Source organism: Phaenicophaeus curvirostris, chromosome 2 (assembly GCF_032191515.1).
Source record: "Phaenicophaeus curvirostris isolate KB17595 chromosome 2, BPBGC_Pcur_1.0, whole genome shotgun sequence".
Lineage (NCBI taxonomy): Eukaryota > Metazoa > Chordata > Aves > Cuculiformes > Cuculidae > Phaenicophaeus > Phaenicophaeus curvirostris.
The window spans coordinates 93,891,346-93,912,061 of NC_091393.1; the positions used below are offsets into that span (position 1 = coordinate 93,891,346).

The window sequence follows — 20,716 nt, forward strand, 5'->3', positions numbered from 1 at the left end:
ATTCCAGTTGAACACAAGAGGAAAATTTTTCACAATAAGAACAATCAGTCACCAATAACCTCCCCAGGGAAGTGGTGGAGTTCCCAATATTGGACACTTGTTAAGATTCAGCTGGACAGGGTCTGGGCCATCTTGTCTAGATGTGCTTTTGCCAAGAAAGTTTGGACCACATGATCCTTGAGTTTCCTTCCTAGCTGGGATGTTGTGATTGTATCTCTGTAAGTATGTAAATGCCTCAAACCGAAAAGCTTTAGCTGTATCACAGGCAACTTTCTAAATTTTTCAAGTAGGTAACTCCAGGAACTATTTTTTTCTTTTTTCTTCTTAAAGATAAGCTTTTGCAAACATACATTCATGAATCAGCAGTGCTTTGCTTAAAAATATGTCCCTTGAAAGGCTTTAAAACCAAATCTCATTGCACGGACTCCCAGAGCTTTGTGACAGCCCTTTGATCTGTTGCCTGTCTCTGCTCTGCACGTTGCTCTGCACGGCTGACGCCACAAGCACCTAGAGCCGAGTGGCTGTTCTGACGGCTCCCGCCTGTTCCATTTTTATCCACACATTTGCATTGCTTATTCAAGATTTTTTGATGGGCAATACTACAGCTTTTTTTAAACAGCCAATATCATTTCCATTAATTCACATTGTTTAAAAGCAATAGGCCTGCTTTTGGCAGCACAATTAAGGATAAGTATGGGAGTATAAGATGTATATCCTTGTTCCAGGAAATCAAACAAAGTGGAAATGGTGGTTTTGGCTTCTGAAAAAGCGGTGTCTCACTTCTGGCTCATGCACCCCTGATGAATGGTGAATTTGATATGTAGTTTAGTAAAATACAGGAATGGAGAGCTTGGTAACTATTTATTTCTTTTAATCTGCTCCTATTTTCAGCAAATTTGCATAGCTAAGGCAGTTGTCTGTTCTGCATTATGACTAAAAGCAGGGATAAAACCAGCTCCTGAGCTGATGGTTAATAGCAGTGATACCTTTAGGAGCCCCTGAGCTTGCTCGCGCTGTAATAAACACGCTGTCCCAGCGACAGCCCTGCCTACCACAAACAGGCCTGAAACATGGAAGCTGGTTTCTCGGCCTGCCCAACCCAGCCAAGTTCTCTGTCCCTTCCAAGGGACAACTTCTGCAGAACTCCGCGGTCTGAACATTAATCCTGCTTTAAGGAATCCACCTGTGGTTTAATCTCCACTACCTTTCCCCATGCCTTATCTCCACATCATTGACCAACATTAAATTATACTGATCTGTTACATTTTATACTTCCAGAGACAGAATTCCTTGGACATTCTTGAGGTTCTAGTAGTTATCATGTTCCGGAGCTAGGCTTTATGGAGACTAAATACAGGAATGCAAGGATCACTGTCCTGTTCCTCACTCTATCTTTTATAATTTTTCTTTTCATTACAGCAGCTACTTTCAGCTTCTGTTAAGAACTTACAGGATGTACTTTCACTCTTCTCATTTGTTCTGGATTTTTCCCTAATTTGTTACTTGTATGAACATAAAGGCTCCCAAGTATTTAAAAAAATCCTAACTTGCATTTCTACAATGTTTCTATTACAGGCCTTATGAGGAGCGGCTGAGAGAGCTGGGGTTGTTTAGCCTGGAGAAGAGGAGGCTGAGGGGTGACCTCATTGCTCTCTACAACTACCTGAAAGGACGTTGTAGAGAGGAGGGTGCTGGCCTCTTCTCCCAAGTGACAGGGGACAGGACAAGAGGGAATGGCCTCAAGCTCCGCCAGGGGAGGTTTAGGCTAGACGTTAGGAAAAAATTCTTTACAGAAAGGGTCATTGGGCACTGGAACAGGCTGCCCAGGGAGGTGGTGGAGTCACCTTCCCTGCAGGTGTTTAAGGCACGGGTGGATGAGGTGCTGAGGGATATGGTTTAGTGTTTGATGGGAACGGTTGGACTCGATGATCCGGTGGGTCTCTTCCAACCTGGTTATTCTGTGATTCTATTATAGCATCATTTATTTCCGTTCAAATAGAAACTATGTTCTATCAAGCTGTGGTCTTCCACTAATATATACAGAATACGTTCCATGTATTTGACACATCAATAATTTGGAATATTTTACATTAATTGTTTCTTACTCTCTTTCACTGTAAAAAGCACTATGGTGCATTTTAAAAAATAGGGACAGGAATCAGCATTGAAAGCGTATTAGTGTTGACACTGGTAAAGTGAACCAGTCTGATTTCAATCTAAAATAATGTTTCCAGTGTTCCAATATTGTTTCTTTCTCAAAACTGATACTCTTCTTCTACAAATAAAACTACTTGTCCTAAGGTTATGATGTTTATCATGTTCTATAAGGTAAGAAGTAAGATTTAAAATGTATGGTGGTTGCTTAACCTCACTTTTACTGGGTAAATTCTTACACCTTCCTAGTGCTGTAAAATATGATAGCCATGTACCTACCAGGTCAATGGAAATGGCAGAGAAGTACCTGTGCCTACTTTACAGGTAAGAAAACTAAGGAGTAAGACAATTTTTTTGGTATTAATCTCCTGATTTTCAGTGATTTCATGGTTTCCTTGCCTTTCCCAAGCTCCCAGGCTCCTGTCCATTGCTCTAAGCTAGGTCATCTCAGAATTTCATCATATACTGGGTGTCGGCTGCTTTCAAAGTCCCAGTTTACCCTCAGTATGTACATGCAACCACGCAGTAAAGGAAAACTTCTCTTTCCTCCTTTCACATTAATTCTTCACAGAAGTTGAAAAATTCAGATTTTTTTTTTTTAAATGAAGCCACTTTTAAAGTGAAAGCCACACATGTTCTCTTCTGTACATGTGATTTGCAACACTTGCACTGTATGGAAAGGGAGAGGGACAAACAATACTTTTCAGATTCACATGCTTGGTCAAATACAGAGGAGATGGTGAAACCTTCAATCTCTCTATTTGTGGGTTTTCACACAAGTAATAAGAGTAAAAACTTTCCATAAAAATATAAGAAAAAAAGATAAGTTAAAAAAACCAAACCAGAACAGAGGATGACAAAAACTTGAAAACATACTGTATCTGTTCACCTAAGGGAAATCTTGAACTGCTTCTTCACACAAAACAGAATGCGTATTTTACTTTGTTTTGAGCTACCTAAAAGGGCCTTACCCTTCTCAATATACAGAACGTTACAGCTTTACGAAGTCTGATTACCTGATCCCAAAGCTCCTCATTCCCCCTGATGAGAACTCAAGAATGGAAGCCAAATCCTGGTGGCTCTATGAGCTCCCACAGTGCCCTAAAGCTCCCCACAGGGGCTTCAATGAGGTGCAGCCAGCAATGGTATTCTCTAAAGCCTCTGCTAAGAAAGAAAAAGAAATCTCATTAGGAAAAAAATCCTGCAGTTTAATTGAAATGACAAATGCAAAGTTAAAAAAAATAATTAAAAAGCTACACATCATGAAAGATAAAACAGTAGAATAAATATATATACATATAGCGGTTTTCAAAATAGTTTTATCTTCTAATAAAAATGCATAATGACTCTCAGGAAAATGACAGGTAATACTAATAGAGACATTCCGTTTAAATATTTGGTATTTTAATTTATGCTCTTTCTCTTCTGTATTTATTTCAGGTAAAAATGGGGTCAAGTTCTGGTATCGGTATTCTATTTTTATTGTTCCTTCAGAAAAATTTTATGGTTCTTGCTGTTCATTCCTCTTCCTTAAATTACTGAACACAGCCAGGCTCTGTGTCCATAGAGGGAGCAGATCACTACATAAAATGTGTTACCTTAATGCACTTCTGGGAAAACTGGAAGCTATGTTAGATGTGTTGATTTGGACTCAACCTTTTAAAAAACTACTTAATCACATCCAGTTTTGGCAACAAACAGAATGCCTTCACAGATTCTTTATCTTCTCTTGATCTTCTCTTCTTTCTGAAGCTAGTGTGTTTTCGGAATGTTTGCTTCCAAGGGTTTTTCTCCTCATTCTAATCACATAAACTGGTAAAGGAGGAGTGGGACAGTCCTCCCCATCATGCAGTTCTGCTGCTTTTTTGACAGGTGTATGACAGGTACAATTTTTGTGCTGTCAAGAGCACACAAACTATACTTGTTATTTTACTAACAGTACGACTTCTGAGATCCTCAAACCAAATCATTTCTTCAAATGTTAACAATGAAGGTCTTGAATTTTGCATCTTTTAGATGATGGCTCGTCCATCTTCAGTGCTTCTAAATTACTGGCATCAGATTTGCCCTTATCCAAGACAACAGTTATCCCAGATAGAAGGTACCCTCCACCTCCACTCATTGTCAGTTTTGGATGGCTTCGATCTGGTAAGACCTTTAAAAAACCAAAACAAATAAAAAAAAAAAAAAGGTAAAAAGTCATTCTCTGTCCAGGACAAATTGTGTAATTTAAGCTTACAGTATAAGATGTGATTTTTTTTCCCAGCCACAATGGCAGACAGACATTTGGAAAGTGTATTTATCTATCCTTAAAGGGCAAAGTATCTGCGTACCAGAAATCAGTTATAGAAATACGTAAGAATACAAGCTACTGCCTTACTGATTACTTCTTCATGGTATTTCAGCAAAATCATAAATTCAGTGTTTGGGATACATGAAGGTCTCATTAATATGTTCAGAATTGGTGTACCCTGCAAGAGACCCTAGCTGGTTTAAGGAAACACTGTTAAGTAACACAGCAATTTCCAGTTCTGGTACTATCATCTTTAGGTAACTACTCTTAAGGTAAAACACAGCAATGAAACATCACTTTCAGCTACGCTGTACTTTTCTGTAAGTACAGCTTCCTCTTCACCTGTGCTTCCTTCTTGCTTTGACTGCCATCACAGTTCTAACCTGATTTACGTGTGTCCAGGAGACGATACAGTATTGTTCCTAATGGCACCTCGACACAGTAGCCCTTGCCAAGCCTAACTCGGGCTAACATCCTCATCTATCAATCTCCTAATCATTCCCATTTTGGTTGCCTGATCAATAGTCAGCAACCATGGCCACCCTTGAATCAAGTCACCCCCTAAATTCCTTACGGACTCCAGAAGCCTATGAGCAAGGAGAAAGTCAGTGAAATGCCCAGACCTCTTCAGAGGTGGTAAGCTGCTTAGAGATCAGACATACTTCTGCCTTTTCATAGCAGAGAGACTACACCACATTTGCAAACATCTAATTCAAAGTTAGTTAAACTGACATTTTCCACTGAGGAGACGTTTTCCCCTCTCATCTTGTTTTTATTATTCAGTTCCCAGACTCTTATTACTTTAGTTCCAGGAAACATGTTATTTGAACGCACTGACTTTGTAAGTCACCACCATTCTTAAAGTTCCATGGTTTTTTTTCAGCTATCAAAACAATTGGAAATTAGTAAACACTTGTATTTTACTACATCTCTTACACACTTGAGGCTAGTCACTAAACCCACTCAACTATTACATCTGTCACTGAGTAGATGTTTCAGCAGATGCTTAAATTAAACGTTTTGTAAGAAGGAAATGAAGTATTACCATTTGAAATTGTTGTGATGAAGCATTAAACATTTTCAGACTATTTTCCCACTGCTCTCAGGTAAAACAAATGTACGAGCTTATACATAGTTTCAGTCAGTCTAAAAAGTATTTTTCAGAGAGTTCTTTACGCTCCAGTATTTATGCAGTTTTGACAGGCACTCATTGCAATCCTTACCTGATAGTTTCGTAGCCAGGTTTCAGACAGCTTCAGGTTAATAACACCACCTCTTTCCCTCAGCTTTGTGTAACATTCTAATAATGGCTTAAAAAACAAACAGTAGGTTATAGAGCAGAATAGTCTCAAAATTAAACTATAACAGCGAAAGTAGCATATTTGGTTTACCTCTTTATACAGGCAGTAGACAACAAAAGGCCTTGAAGGAGCAACAAATTCCAATAAAGTAAGTAATAAAGGAGTAGGATGAAACTTGCTGGCTACAATTAAGCTGCAAAAGAAATTTCACGTGTATTACTTTTCTGCTTTTAAAACCTATTCATCAAGTGACATTTTCTCCTACTTAACAGCGATCAGTTACAGTTTAGATGTTGCTAATCAGCATGTTTTCATGGCTCCAAGAACTCCCAAAATACAAAAACAAATCATTATTTCCTACTTGCATAATTAAGAGGATAAAACATTTGTTCCCTAAAGTGCAATATATTAAACACATTGCAGAATCACTCATTTCAGCTGTGCTGAGCGCCACAAAAATTTGCATGCTGCTTTCTCTACCCTAAGACCATTGTCCAAATGTAACTTAAATTTTGTGACAACTGATGGTTGCTTAAAACATAACCTCAGTCATGATCCCTTAGACTGGGTAATCTTCATTAAATATAGTTTTATATAAAAATAGTTATTATTTAGGAAGACAATAATCCCTTAATGACTAAAAATCTTTGAAAAAGAAATTGTCCTTGCCAACTTAAAGGCTTCATACTTTATTCTCCACTGTGATTTTAATATCATAGTGCAACTTTGATTTACAGATTAAAATTACAGGTTAAGATTCTCCACAGCTATCTAATGAAAAAAACCCACTGCTAAACTAGATTGCAAGAAATTATTTAATAAATTAGTAAGTAGTACTTGTGTAGAAAGGCTGGGCTAAACAAACTACTTTTCCAGGATACAGATGCAATATGAGATGACCCATCAGTTAACATTTTTTCTCCAGGGGAATGTACAACAGTGGAGACACCATCAAACTTGCCTAACAAACGGGAGTAAAAATTGCTGTTCAATTTTCTAAACACAATAGAGAGAAAAAGGGTGAAAGAACTCTTTTTAGCTGTTTCCATTTTGGTTTTCTGCTCATCATGGACTTCCAGGCAACTTATGTCAAATCCAAACTTAAAAATTTGTGCTCAGTAATTAACCACAGGGATCATAAAGAAAAAAGGCTCCAGACTGTGTCTCAAAAGGCTTGGAGAGCTGCACTGACACTGCCAGACAACAGGAAGGTTAAGTGAGAGATGAGAGAGACAGTAAAAAAAAAAAAATAATCAAATTCTGTTCTCTCATATGGCAGCACATATTGCTGTCAGCAGGTTGCCTGGCCAGTTGCAAAATTAACGTAAATGGGTGAGAGAGGATAAGGAATAGCTAGAGGAAGGGCAGGGAAGGGTAGAGAGAGGGGATACACTTAATTCTGAATACATGGAAAGTCTATAACCAATTTCCACTTTCATCCCATCAGAAAAATTTAATAGCCTTTCTTAAAGAGTCTCCTACAGAAGAATACCAAATCCCCAGTGAACGTCTTCCTTATTCCCCCTCAAACAGCTATGACAGACTGCAACTCTCATAAATGGAACCAAAAAAATAGGTCTAACAGGATGACTGTTTCACTGCGTAACAGCACAGAAGACAAATTTTATTAAGATTGTATCTTCTACATTAAATAGTAAATACTGTAAAATTCAGGATCTCAAGAAGTAATTTTTCTAAAGTTGGTGCCCATCTTTACCTAATGATCAGTCTTTCTTTACTCTGACAGTAAGTCCTTATCTTTCTCCCCACCTCTAATTTTAACCTGATTTTACCCATCCTTTTCCCATTTCTCTCTTGCAAAACAAAACAAACGCTAACTTCCCTGCCTGCTTGTACTAACATGCTAAGTTGGTAGTTCAAAGCATTTCTTTATTCCATGCCTATTTTTCTGGCTTAGCAGTGTATCTACCCTGTGGTTCTAGCAATCACCCACAAACAGCAGGCAGTGAAAGGCTGATGACTGAAGAAAGGCAGCCCTGACTGAGCCAGAGGACACTGCCTTCTGGACACCATAAACTCCTCTTCCCCCACATCATGCCGAAGACTTCCTAAAGCAAGAAATCACTCATCCCTTCAAGTATACGATCTGTTACAGCTTTCACATACTACAAAGGACAAAAGAAGTACACAAGTGACTGAAAACAAATGAACAAGAAACAAATACCAAATAGGCTTCCTTAAACTCAAAGCTAATCATCAACCGAATATACTATTTTACATTACAGGAAAAAAATCAAGTGAAGTTAAATATTAATTTTCGCTTTGCCAGACCCCACACAGACATTAATTATAAAGATGGGTGCAGGAGAGAGCACTAAAAGCAGAACAAAACACTTCCGCTGTTTAGGCAGCTTAATGGTCACCCACAGGCATTGACAGCAGTGCCAGGGCTACCAAACATACGTGCAGTACTTTTACAAACATCCTTTACTGTTATATTGCTTCAGAGAACACTGACTGACCTGTCACTGCATCTCTACTTAAAAGGCTCATTCTGCCACTTAAAATATGCTAGATGAGATACACCAGAATATGAATGAGCATGAGTTACAACATTTCATAATAATTAAAAAAAATTAAACAAGCATTTAAACATGACCAACAAATGGGTATTAAAATTTATTTAAGCACAACGGTTTTATTCCCAGCGAGCCAATACTCTTAGGAGGAAAAAGTGAATATGAGTGTTATTAAATTAACTAAATCAATGTTACTTGATTAACTCAAATCACTCCAGCATTTGCCAAGAACATAATGAAAAGGGCACAACCACCAAATGCTCCTATGTTTATCATGTTTGTTTTAAACTTCTGATATTAAATCTTCATGTTAAGTTGTTCCTTGGGAACAAGTGATCCCAGCTAAAGCGGGTAAGATGAAGTTAAGTGGTGTTTCCTGTGTGACGAAGAAATTAGTCTCTAAAAACAAACCAACCAACTCAACCACCAAACAAACATAGCTCCTATTTAATAAACTCAAAACCTCAGGTTCTACTTCGTCAATTAGAATCCTGTGATTTTTATCAGCAGTCATTTAGTATTACAATCTACCTGGATTCTGTTTCTCTTTGCTTAGAATAGACTTTTTAATTTTATTTTTAAACATTTACTCATAACTAGTCAGGACATTATAACTTTTAGGTCATGAAATTTCAAACCATTTAATAATAGAAAAAAATCTCAACTAGATAAGAACCAAACAAGACCCCAAACACACCTAGGTTGACTGCTTGCTTGTAAACATTAAGAAAAAAATAGGGTATTTCTAAGACAAAGCTTTTATTTGTTTCAAAGGAAATTATTATCTGTAGATGTGTTTTCATACAGAAGACCTTTCTGACTACAAACTCACTCACCCATCAGCATTCTTCTCTCTTAACAAAGCAGCAGCTTCTATTAGCTTCTTCCTTCTCTCCCATTGTTTTTTTTCTCGAACCTTTGAACAACAAAGCAATTAGTATGCACTTATGGTAATTATGTATTAGATCACAACTGCATGGACTGAATTTGCATTTTTTTGCATCTTAAATAGCTTAATGTAAAACAAAAGACAACTTGCAGAGTTCCACTTTAACACCTGAATTAACTGTATTTCAGCATGTCTGATTCAGAGAGCAGAATTTTAAATATACAGATGTTATAAAACTTGAATAGTCACAATAAATATTCTTACATTTTCTTTTTCTTTAATCTCTTTAAATTCTACATCTTCAGCATTGATGTCCATTGTTTCTTGCTCTTCTGTTTCGTTAATCTCCATAGCTGTTTCAGTAGTAGAATCCTCTTCCGCTTCCTGTAGGGAAGCCTGCTTCTTACCAGTCAATCCATTGCTTTCTTCTTCTAGTAGCACACTATCTTCAGGTTCTGAGGGAAGAGTCTCTGTAGAAAATGTCCCAGAGAGGAGACTATCCACTTTGCTGAGAGGAAATTCATGAAGATTATCAAAAAAGGGCTTTGGAAATCCAAAACAACTGGTAGCAGCTCTAACTGGTCCCCCTCCTGGATACATCTGAATAATGGATCCATAGCCTACAAGAGTGAAAGAATTAAAAACACATTAGAAAGCCAGAATTTCTGGGACCAACGAAGCAAGCATTTAAGAACACTTAAGTAAATTCCCAGCTCTTAGTCTAACCTTCACCACATTTAAAAGCCTGCTACCTCAAGGTGGAAAATGTTTATTGGAAGTTTCTGCAACTCAGAAGACTCGGAAGGTAACTGAAAGTCTATGTGTGTCCCTGCTCCTAGCCGTGGGTTTGGATTGGATGACCTTTAAAGGCCCATTCCAACCCAAACCATTCTGTGATTGAACAGGTATTTAGGATTAGCACAAAACACATAAGCAGTGACAAATCGTTAGAAAAGCTAAATTAATCGAGAATTAAAAAGACAATTTTTCTACAGTATTTGTTACTTATAAATATGGAGTAGTTTTGATAAAAATAAAAAATAATTTAAATGGCATTAATAGGTAAAGCATTCCTTCAATATCCAGACTGCCCCTCTAAAGGAAGGGATGTCAGACGTTTAGATAAGGTTAAAAGAACTTTTCAATAGTTATATTGAAATTGGACCTTACTTAATTTACTTCAGAAAGTATGCCTTAAGACAAAAGTTGCTGAAACACAAAAACAATTTATACTATAACTGTCTGTGTGCTTCTTGCCTGACAGTCAGCACATCTGGGTGTGCAATATTGCATAACATCCTACCTCTACAGGCTTCTGGAATGTAACTGTCACCTCTGTTTAGTGTCTTTGAATGACTTACAATGAAACTAATTAACTGAGTTTGAGAAATAGAAAAACCCTCAAATTCTTCCTAGAATACTAAGAGAAACTTCTAGCACAAATACTAGCACAAACTTCTCAAGAAAATGCTACATACTACTTTTAAAGTACACATTTTGCAAACTTTAAATCTATGGCACAGTGAACAAGAGGAATGACAATATTTTCAGTGTCATGGGCTGTCTGAATTCCAGTGTTATTATTCCTGTTTTCTGTGATTCACTTTCCTAGGCTCCCCAGATGCCTGGGAAGAATCTGCATGCAAGCTCCTTGCAGTCTTTTCCAAACACAATTTCATTATGCTAGGACAGAAACTAATATTGGTCTACATACAGCAGTGTCCACTTTAAATTTCTATTTTTTTTGTCAACAGCAAAACATAAATGTAACTGAAATAGGCAAAATGCAACTTGCTCCAATGGAAGCATCTCTCTGATGATTGGACACAGTAGGAGTAGACTTGAAAAACCGAGGAAGTACTTTGAAGTTATCAGAGATGTGTATTTCTTCAGTTTCAAGTAAGGCCTCAGTCTGTTACTAAAGCTATCACGTCACTTACCTCCCATTCGTTCCATCACCGCACCCAGCACCAGGCCTGCACATGTTTCCATTACAATCATCTTGTTGCCAGCACGGATGTTTCCTAAAGTCAACATCTGAGCTAAGGTGTCATATCGCAAGTGGCTAGAAGATAGAGGGTTTTAAGAAATACCAGATCAGTTTCCATGCTGTTAGAAATACTGTTCCTGTAGCCTGTCAAAAATATTGAATTATTGATAGATTTTCAGGAACAGCACCAGTGGCCTTCAGAATCACCATGCAGAAACCTAAAATTAACTACCTGGTAATAAGGAAGCACTAGAACCAGAGCCAACAAGAAATGAGCAGGGAATCAGCATTCACGTTTACAAAGAAAATAGCAAAAGTAGGATATGAAGCAGGGTGCACATAATGAAGGGCACATCTCATGCCTTGCCAGTCAGGCAAAATAATTTTTAAACTTCTTTGCAATTTTTTGTTGTTCTCTCTAGCATGCCATTTTTTTAAAGACAAGTGGTATTTGAATGCAATTCCTAATCCAGTAATGTAACCTTAATGAATTTTGTCAGTTTTGTGGCAGCACACACTACCTGCAATCCAGGATCAAAACTCTACTGACTTCAGCACCTGCACTGACAAGACTCCGTGAAGGCCAAGGAAATTATTTATATATTACAATTAGTTGTAAAGCCAAATGAAGGAGATGGGGGAAAGAGAAGGAAAAAGGTTTGAGAAGCCTTTAATAACAAAAACTTGAGGTTATTAAGTCTCAGAATCACAGAATCGTTTAGGCTGGAGAAGACCCTCTAAGATCACCCAGTCCAATCATAAACATACTGCTTCCAAGTTCAGCATTAAGCCAGGTCCCTAAGTACCATGTCTACACATCTTTTAAATACTCCCAGGGATGGGGATTCAAACACTTCCCTGGGCAGCCTGTTCCAGTGCTTGACAACCCTTTTGATGAAATAATTTTTCCTAATATCTAGCCTAAATCTCCCCTAGCACAACTTGAGGCAGTTTCCCTCAAGCCCTATCTCTCACTATTCAGCAGAAGAGACCGACCCCCATGTCACTAAAACCGCCTTTCAGGTAGTTGTAGAGAGTGAGAAGTCTCCCTTCAGCCTCCTCATCTCCAGATGAAACAACCCCAGTTCCCTCAGCCACTCCTCGTAAGACTTGTGCTCCAGACCCTTCACCAGCTTTGCTGCTCTTCTCTGGACATGCTCCAGCACTTTGATGTCTTTCTTGTACTGAAAGACCCAAACCCACACAAAGTATTCAAGGTGTGTCCTCACCAGTACCAAGTACAGGAGGCCGATCACTTCCCTATTGCTGGCCACACCAGTTCTGATGCAAGCCAGGATGCTGTTGGCCACCTTGGCCATGTGGGTACACTGCTGGCTCAAGCAGCATCCCCAGATCCTTTTCTGCTGGGTCAGCTTTCCAGCCACTCTTCCCCAGGCCTATAGCACTGCATGGGCTTGCTGTGTCACAAGTACAGGACCCAGCACTTGGCCCTTGTTGAACCCCATAACAGTGGCCCTTGGCCCAATCGATCCAGCCTGTCCAGACCCCTCTGCAGAGCCCTCCTGCCCTCAAGGAGATCAACACTCCCACCTAATTTGGTGTCACCTGCAAACTTACTGAGAGGATTCCCTCATGCAGAGGGAAAACAGAACTGGCCCCAATGCTGAACTCCGTTCACCACAACTCTCTGGGGCGGGCCATCCAGCCACTGAGTGGGCCATCTTGTCCAAGAAGATCAAGTTAGTTGGGTAGGACCTACCTTTCCTAAACCCATGATGATTAGGCCTGATCACCTGGTTATGCTGCATGACATCACCCAAGACAATCTGCTCCATAACATTTCCCCACAACAAGGTCATGCTGACAGGCCTGTAGTTCCCCAAATCCTCCCTCCATCCCTTCTTGTAGATGGATGCTACACTTGCTGATCTCCAGTAAAGTGGGACCTCCTCAACCTCAGCATCTTAGATCTACTTTTACTACTTTACAAACAATAAATCAGTCCATCTTAAGCGACATCTGTAACAATGTACATTTAATTTAGGTAAGTGAAAATCAAACAGGGCTAGATGTCTGTCATTGCCCACCTTGGATGTTAACCACATATTTTTAATTTCTGGAGACTACTGACTGAAGATTTTGAAACATAACAAATTAAAGACAAAAAAATCCTGTTTCTTGCAGGTGGCTTGTTATTTTGATTACTGAGACAGAAAAGAGAGACCATAAGACACTAACTAAAACCAGGTAAAAGATACCTCTGAAAATGCAAAGAGCTTCTGTCAACATAGCTAATTAGCAAGATGGCGGTGGTAGGAAAATAGTAAAAGCTGATGCTGCATGCAAAACTGTTTACACTTTGCTGCAACAGCATATTGCTTTGTTTTCTATATCACATTATGTTTAATTAATTTGCAATCTTTCCACTAACAGTAAAAAAAGAAGAAATACAAGTACTACATACTCTGGTATAATACAGGAATTTAGAAAAATATTAAAATCTCTTTGTTATAATTCGAGAAAAAAAAAACAACAACAAAATGAAAACTTACTTAATTTTTCCCGGTTCCCTTGCATAATACATTGTTGAAAGAATGCGAGTGGATGGCTTCACAATTGTAATAACTGCCTCATACCTGTAAGAAACACACAGTAACAGTCTCATTCCAAGTTCAGCAATTTATGAAACTACTAATGGTTTTCCACTTTAAAATTCACTTACTTTTTTTTCTTCTTCTTTATGTATTTATCTTGAGCAAATTCTGTTTTGTCTCTGAATGTTGTACTGTTCTCTATTAACTGCTGAACTATTTCCTTGGAAAAGAGAATTTATTTTTACTATAGCTGGTATTTATTTCTCATTAATTTCACGCATGATTTTTTTAAAAGAAACACCAAAAATACTTTCTTCCAGGCACGCATATCATTAACTTATAGTGACATTAATGGCAAAGTACATTTCTATTAGTCAACACGAAAAGTGAGGCACTACCCTGACTACATGCAGGAATTTTATCAGGAATGTAATAATTTACTTCTGCCTCTAAGTGTTCTTTAACTATACTGCCAGCGAAAAATGCTAAAACTAAAAATGCTTATCCTGGAAACAGAATATTTTGTGGGGAGGGAGCCTGGAAGGTGCTAGAACTCATAAGAGGTCAGACTTGTATGGCCAGAAATGAAGAAAAAGCAGGATTGTTCCCTTCAGCATCAGCAAGTCATTACTTCAACCTTTACTGCAAATCCTCAGTATCTAAATATTCTTATCCTATGCCAAATGTGAAGGAGACTACCCTGCTTTCTCTGAATGATTAGCTATTTTTAATTTAATTTATGTAGAATAAGGCAGAGTTATGTTTATTGACAGTTGTTATGGAACAACTGACATACATTCTGGCAGTCTAACATTCCCCATAGTAACCAGTTTGTATGGCAGTACCCTTACCCCTTTGTAAAGCTAAACAGCCAAAAAATATTTTACAAAACTAAAACAAGGCACCTGAGATCTTACTTAATATTTACTTTAAACCCTCTTTGAGTCTCTTATCCAACTTCAGCATCTCTGTCTCTGAGGGCACCTTCTTCTCCAGACTGTGTTAGTACCTCCCTCATAAGCTGGTTATTTATCAGACACCTTCCTTACTCCTTTTTATTTCTTCTGCCTCCCAAACTGTGCTAGACTCCTGTACCAGCTCTTTGCATGATGTCAAACTCTTTAGTACTTACTATTTCCTACAGTCCTGCCCCCGACTTGTTCCTCCTCTAACTCCCAGTTTTTCTCAGAATTCCAGGTTTTGTTTCCTGGTCAACTCGTTCTAACGTCCTCCCTTTGCCAATCCAACTTTTCTTCCTCATACTTTTGGGTTCCACCTGGAGTGATCATTAAGACCTCCAACAGAAAAAAACCTTTCATTTCTCGGGGTTTGTCTACGTGCCTGGAACACAAGAACATATGCTGCACAACGCTGTTTTGGTTGTTGTGATCAAAGCAGTTTAACTGTCATAAGTTGCTACTAAACACATAGGAAGAGTAATAAATACTATAACCTGGCCTCACAAAGGGTGGGGAATGACAAGAGGACTATTTTCAATGTGGACACTGCACACCAACTAGGTTTAAGAATCACCTCCAAAATATAGCGGTGCAAGTACTTCTTATTTGCTATTGCTGCTTTTCAAGCCATTATTTCTTAAAGCACTTAAAATATATTATTAATGGCATAAATAACACATTTTTTTTTTTTGCCTTATTCTAGGAAAACGTTAAATGTAGTGTCTGGGTTGTTGGGGTTTTGGGTTGGTTCCCTCTCCCTCCTAGTAAGACTTACAGTGAGGAAACTGGGGAATATTTCTGTAGGGTAAGCAAAACAAGCCAAAGGGAAACTGCAGCACTATGCAATGCCCTCAGAGCACATGCCACTTCATGTCTGCATCCCAACAACCCATCCCTCAGGACCTGGGAAGGATTTGGGAAGTAATGGGAAATCAAACACCATTAACACCAAGGCTGCTTTATTTCAAAGAATAATTATCTCTAAACTGACCCTGCATCACAAAGACATGCCATTCACAAACATGAGATCAAATTATACCAGACATTTATGGAAGAATAATATCTATTGCTGCTAATGTAACACAGTATAAAGTGAATATTCAGCTGCAGTTCAGAAGCCAAAGTTAACAAAGTAGGATATTTTAATAAACTAAAATAACAGTATGGTAGATGTAAGGCACAGACATGCTGAGGACATACAAAAAAGCCTGCTCTGAACAACGAGAATGAATAAAAAAACATTAGATTGATTAGTACATTCTTAAAAAGATAACACCACAAGCAGAACCACCATGGAAACAGAAAAAATACCACTCTAAAGTCCTTGGCCCCATCCACTACTGAGCAGGCAAAAGCAGAACAGCTGTTCTGAAGAGCAGCAGCAAACAGCAAATTGAAAGCGGAGATGAACTTGATGTAAGCACAAGCAATTTCTTATTTTTATTAGAATGAGTAAACCAAAGATGAGAGAGAATTTTGGCTGGTAATACGACCAAAACACAACTGGCTATAATGGTTTATTAACATTTTAGGTGGCCTCCCTTCTCTTTTACAAAGTGCAGAGTAAAAAACAATTGCTTTTCTCACAAAAGAGAAATGCTCTCTTAGTTTTTGAAATGCAGATAAAACACAGGCACTGTGTGTTTGGCAGGAACCACCTAGAGGCACACTGACAGTATATTTATTACACAGTGCTATTTGTTAATACTTCTGTGTTTGTTCGTAATCCTTTCCTACACCTTTGGCAGTTTAGTCATTGCACAATTTTAATACATCTGTAACCCAGAAATAGTATTTTGAATCTTATAAACAAAGAAAACTAAAAGGTGATCATGTGAGCTGCATTTTCCTTAATGGTTTTAATATTTCTTTTTGTCTGTAATGACTTCTGATGCCATAAAAATTCAATACTTTACTCTCTATCAACAAAGTTGCCAACCTTACATGAAGTTTTCTCTGAAAATAGCCTTTGCATTTGTATGAGAACAGGTCTTTAGGAAAAACATGACTTGGGCAGAAGAACAAAGAAAAAGCACTGAAATTTATGCATGGATAAAAAGAAGAGCATATTTCATAAACTAAAATATAACCATCAGGGTAGCACAGAAATGACACGAAAACCTTATTGTTACCTGTCCTTTAATACCCTTGTCCTTCAAAGCCTTTATGTCATCATGAGTCAGTTTTTGAGACTTTCCATCGTCAACTATGTTACGATTATCTGTACCTGCTTCTTTTGTTTCTAAAGAAAAAGGACATAGATTTGTAAAATCTAGCTCTAAATATGCTTAGGTCAGAGAAACGTATGCTTTTAGTTTCACAGAAAGCAGACTTCTCAGGATTAAACCCACATGCTTCATCGCCTTGCAAAGTACTGCCTAAGCAATCAATTAAATGTATGTAAAATACACCTTAGTATGCATATTCACCCAAACAAAGGTTCAAATTTTCTCCCATATTAAAAAGTTTATTTGTTATAGGACTAGTGTAACAGCAGATCAAGACAAAACCATGCACTTCTATGACAGAAAGAATATAAGTAATGTTAACAAACAATTAATAGAAAGCTTTTCTATCATCTTTGGTATTATCAAAGAAAAATTAACTGGAACTCATTTTTCCAAATATGAGACAGTCCTCTGAAATACCTGTGGTCACTTCTTCTATCTCTTCCTTTGGCTGGAGGCTTCCACCACTAGTTACTTCAAATGTAGTTCCATAAATATGTCCAATGGCATTATCCAGATAGAACCACTGCTTCTCAAAAATAATTTTTCTGAAATAATAAGAAAGTTAATGATATTAGAAGCATTGTTTTTACTATTTTTGAAACCCACAACAGTCAAAGGTATATAAGGTCAAACACAACCCCCCTCCAAGATTAACACTATAGCTCAGAAACCAAGAGTGGGAAAGAAGAGACAAAGAGACGGTTATGAAACATGTTCTAACCTGTCACAGCAAGACAAAGCTCAACTCAATCGCTTCACTCACTACATGTGGATGCGTGTTCAAATATAGACATTTTCCTACCCTCAGATGGAAAATACCAGTGTGTGTGCTTTGTGAAGCAATTTTTAGCTCGTAACAACATCACTGTGCTTGAGCACCCACCCTATTCACCGGACCTGGCTCCCACTTCCCAAAGATCAAGTCACTGCTCACAGGAACCCATTTTTTTGTCAGCAGAATACGTGGAAGCAAAAAGATGTGAAAACAAAACCAGAAACCTTCTCCAGCCTCTCATTTTCTGAAGAAAATTATCTGTGGCATTGCTTTGAATGCTGGCAGCATTATATGCAGCTGTGTGCCAGCTCAGAAGGGAGCTGTTTTGAAGGTGATCATAGTTGATTTTCTTAATTTGTTAAATAAAGGAGTTACAAGTACAGTCTTGGGGTTTTTTTGTTTCAGAACTCATAGCTTCATATGTGCCATTTTAACCTATATTCCTGTAGAAAAACTTTTTATGCTGATTAAACTCAGCGCTAATTCAGAAGCTAAGCAAAAAGGTTGTTTTCTCTATTACTTCCAAGTTTTCTACTGACTGAGGTATGCAATTCATGCATATATTTTACATATGGCATTATTTGTATCCTCAAATACAATCCAGACTTCAAATAAAGCATAAGGACAAAAAGTTGTCAGAGACATGTTACCAACCCTCTCCATAAAAAAAATATGGCATTATACTTGCTTGTGTAAAGTTTATTAATCCCTGCCAATCTAGATTTTGAAAGACTAATAAAAGATTATGGAAGACTTGAAATGACTGAAAAGAATTTAGCCAGATAAAAAAACTGCGTTTATGCTCAAGCTTCATTTTGATGACCATTCTGAACAGAATATGACATCTTTAAACCACTCTCAATCAAGTACAGTACCTTTAAATTGCAATGCTACTGAATCAGACATATGGCCACATGGCCTAATGCTGACTTCAACACATCGGTCTATAAAATTGCCTGTTGTGAGGGGAAGAGCCCAGGCTGTACCCACGGATGACGGCATTTCTCTGCGGGGGTGCAGGTGCCTCTTGCTAGGCCAGTTGGCCAAGGAAAACAAAACAGAAGACCTTTCATAGCATCCCCTCCAGAACAGTAACTGCCTAAAACTGACAAGTAACATCTTCCTACAGTCTAACACCAATGAGAACACTGAAGCCAGTCCCTGTTATTAACAAGGCAACGTCACACCTCACAAAAATTACACACCACAGCGAGCTACATGTGAAATGTACTTTTCAGGCTTGTTGCACCTTTTCTCCTATTCAGCCAGCATCAATTTGACCACAACACAAAACCACCTGTAAACATCTTTCTGATTCTTACAGAGAATGCAGCCAGGAGAGCTCCAGGGGTTTTTGGGTTGCAGGTACTAAGGCAACATTAAAACCTTCCACACTGCTTGTGACACGGGCCCAGTGAGGCTGTTAATTCTGACTTGGCAGAGCTGGGGGTCACTGACACTCACAGAACCCCCACCCATCCTCCTCCACACAAATACCCCCCACATCACCCCTATCCCCCTCCATATACTTCTCTACACACAACTCTCCCATCCCTCCACTGATTCCCCAATCCCCCCCTTCGCAGCCCTGCCTCCTCTCCCCCTCCTCGCCCCTCAATAACCCCCCTCATTAACCCCTCACCTCCACCCCACACACCCACACCGCCTGTCCCCACACCCCATTCATAGAATCACTAGGTTGGAAAAGAAAGACCTTTAAGATCATTGAGTCCAACCATTCCTATCTGCCACTAAACCACGTCCTTGAGTACCTTGTCTACCCGACTTTTAAATAGCTCCAGAGATGGTGACTCCACCACCTCCCTGGGCAGCCTGTTCCAGGGCCCAATGACCCTTTCTGTGAAATTTTTTTCCTGATGTCCAATCTGAACCTCCCCTGAGGCCATTCCCTCTTGTCACATCACCTGTCACTTTGGAGAAGAGGCCAGCAATCTTCTCTCTACAACGTCCTTTCAGGTAGTTATAGAGAGCAATGAGGTCTCCCCTCAGCCTCCTCTTCTCCAGGCTAAACAACCCCAGCTCTCTCAGCCGCTCCTCGTAAAACTTGTTCTCCAGCCCTTTCACCAGCTTCATCGCTCTTCTCTGGACTCACTCCAGAGCCTCAACATCCTTCTTGTGGTGAGGGCCCAGAACTGAACACAGGATTCAAGGTGCGATCCTACGAGTGCTGAGTATAGAGGGAGGATAACCTCCCTGGACCTGCTGGCCACGCCGTTTCTGATCCAAGCCAAGATGCCATTGGCCTTCTTGGCCACCTGGGCACACTGCTGGCTCATGTTCTGTCGCTGTCAACCAACACCCGCAGGTCTTTCTCCTCCAGGCAGCTTTCTAGACAGACTTCTCCTAGTCTGTAGCACTGCACAGGGTTGTTGTTCCCTAAGTGCAGGACCCGGCATTTGTACTTGTTGAACCTCGTGCCACTGGTCTCAGCCCAGCGGCCCAGCCTGTCAAGATCCCTCTACAGAGCCTCCCATCCCCATTCACCCTTTACTCACTCACAGCCCCCCGCGACCTCCCCCCTCGGGCCCGGCCACAGCCACAGCCGCCTCACAGGCCGGGGGCCGAAGGCAGGAAGGCGCAAACTCGCCCGAGGCGGGACAAACAGCCCCAGAGCAGCCCCTCACCTCCGCCGCAGCACGGGCACCGCTTTAAAGACGTCCCCGCGCTTGAGGACGGCGCAGTCCCCCTCGCAGATGCGCGGGCCGGGACGCCCACTACCCTCCATCATCGCCGCCGCCGCCGCGCCAGGGAGGGGCGGGCTGGGGCGGGTGAGGGCAGCGCGCATGCGCCGCCTGCCCCAGCCCCGCGCTCCCATTGGCCGCGCCGCGGCGCGCGTGCGGCTCGCCCGCCAATGACGGGGCCGCGGGGCGCGCGGGGCCGCGCTGCCGGCCTTTGGCGCCTGTTTTGCGTCCCCCGTCGTCGCCGGCCCCGCCGCGGAGTCCCCTGCGTCCTCCTCTTCCTCCTCGGCAAATAACCCTGACTGCGCTCGAGTCTCTTCTGGCAGCACC

The 20,716-nt window shown here is 39.9% G+C and overlaps 1 protein-coding gene across 1 annotated transcript; it reads right to left on the reverse strand.

Moving 5' to 3' along the window:
• Positions 1 to 3,340: 3,340 nt before the first annotated feature.
• On the reverse strand, positions 3,341 to 20,445 carry TRMT6 (tRNA methyltransferase 6 non-catalytic subunit). Its single transcript, XM_069852940.1, has 11 exons — positions 20,333 to 20,445; positions 17,330 to 17,457; positions 16,814 to 16,923; positions 13,851 to 13,942; positions 13,681 to 13,764; positions 11,118 to 11,242; positions 9,442 to 9,797; positions 9,125 to 9,204; positions 5,839 to 5,941; positions 5,671 to 5,757; positions 3,341 to 4,309 (listed from the first exon to the last, which is right to left on the reverse strand). The coding sequence occupies exons 1-11, from the start codon at positions 20,434 to 20,436 to the stop codon at positions 4,136 to 4,138; spliced, it is 1,443 nt and encodes a 480-aa protein (XP_069709041.1). The 5' UTR covers positions 20,437 to 20,445; the 3' UTR covers positions 3,341 to 4,135.
• Positions 20,446 to 20,716: the final 271 nt, after the last annotated feature.

Bases quoted from the DNA above. Each gene is read 5' to 3' on its own strand.
- TRMT6 (XM_069852940.1), bottom strand. From the start codon at position 20,436: ATGATGGAGGGTAGTGGGCGTCCCGGCCCGCGCATCTGCGAGGGGGAC. The intron at 13,943-16,813 runs GTAACAATAAGG...CTCTTTTCCAAG, and splicing joins ACAAGGGTATTAAAGGACAG to GAAATAGTTCAGCAGTTAAT. The intron at 9,798-11,117 runs GTAAGTGACGTG...TCACTCTTGTAG, and splicing joins GGTGATGGAACGAATGGGAG to GCTATGGATCCATTATTCAG.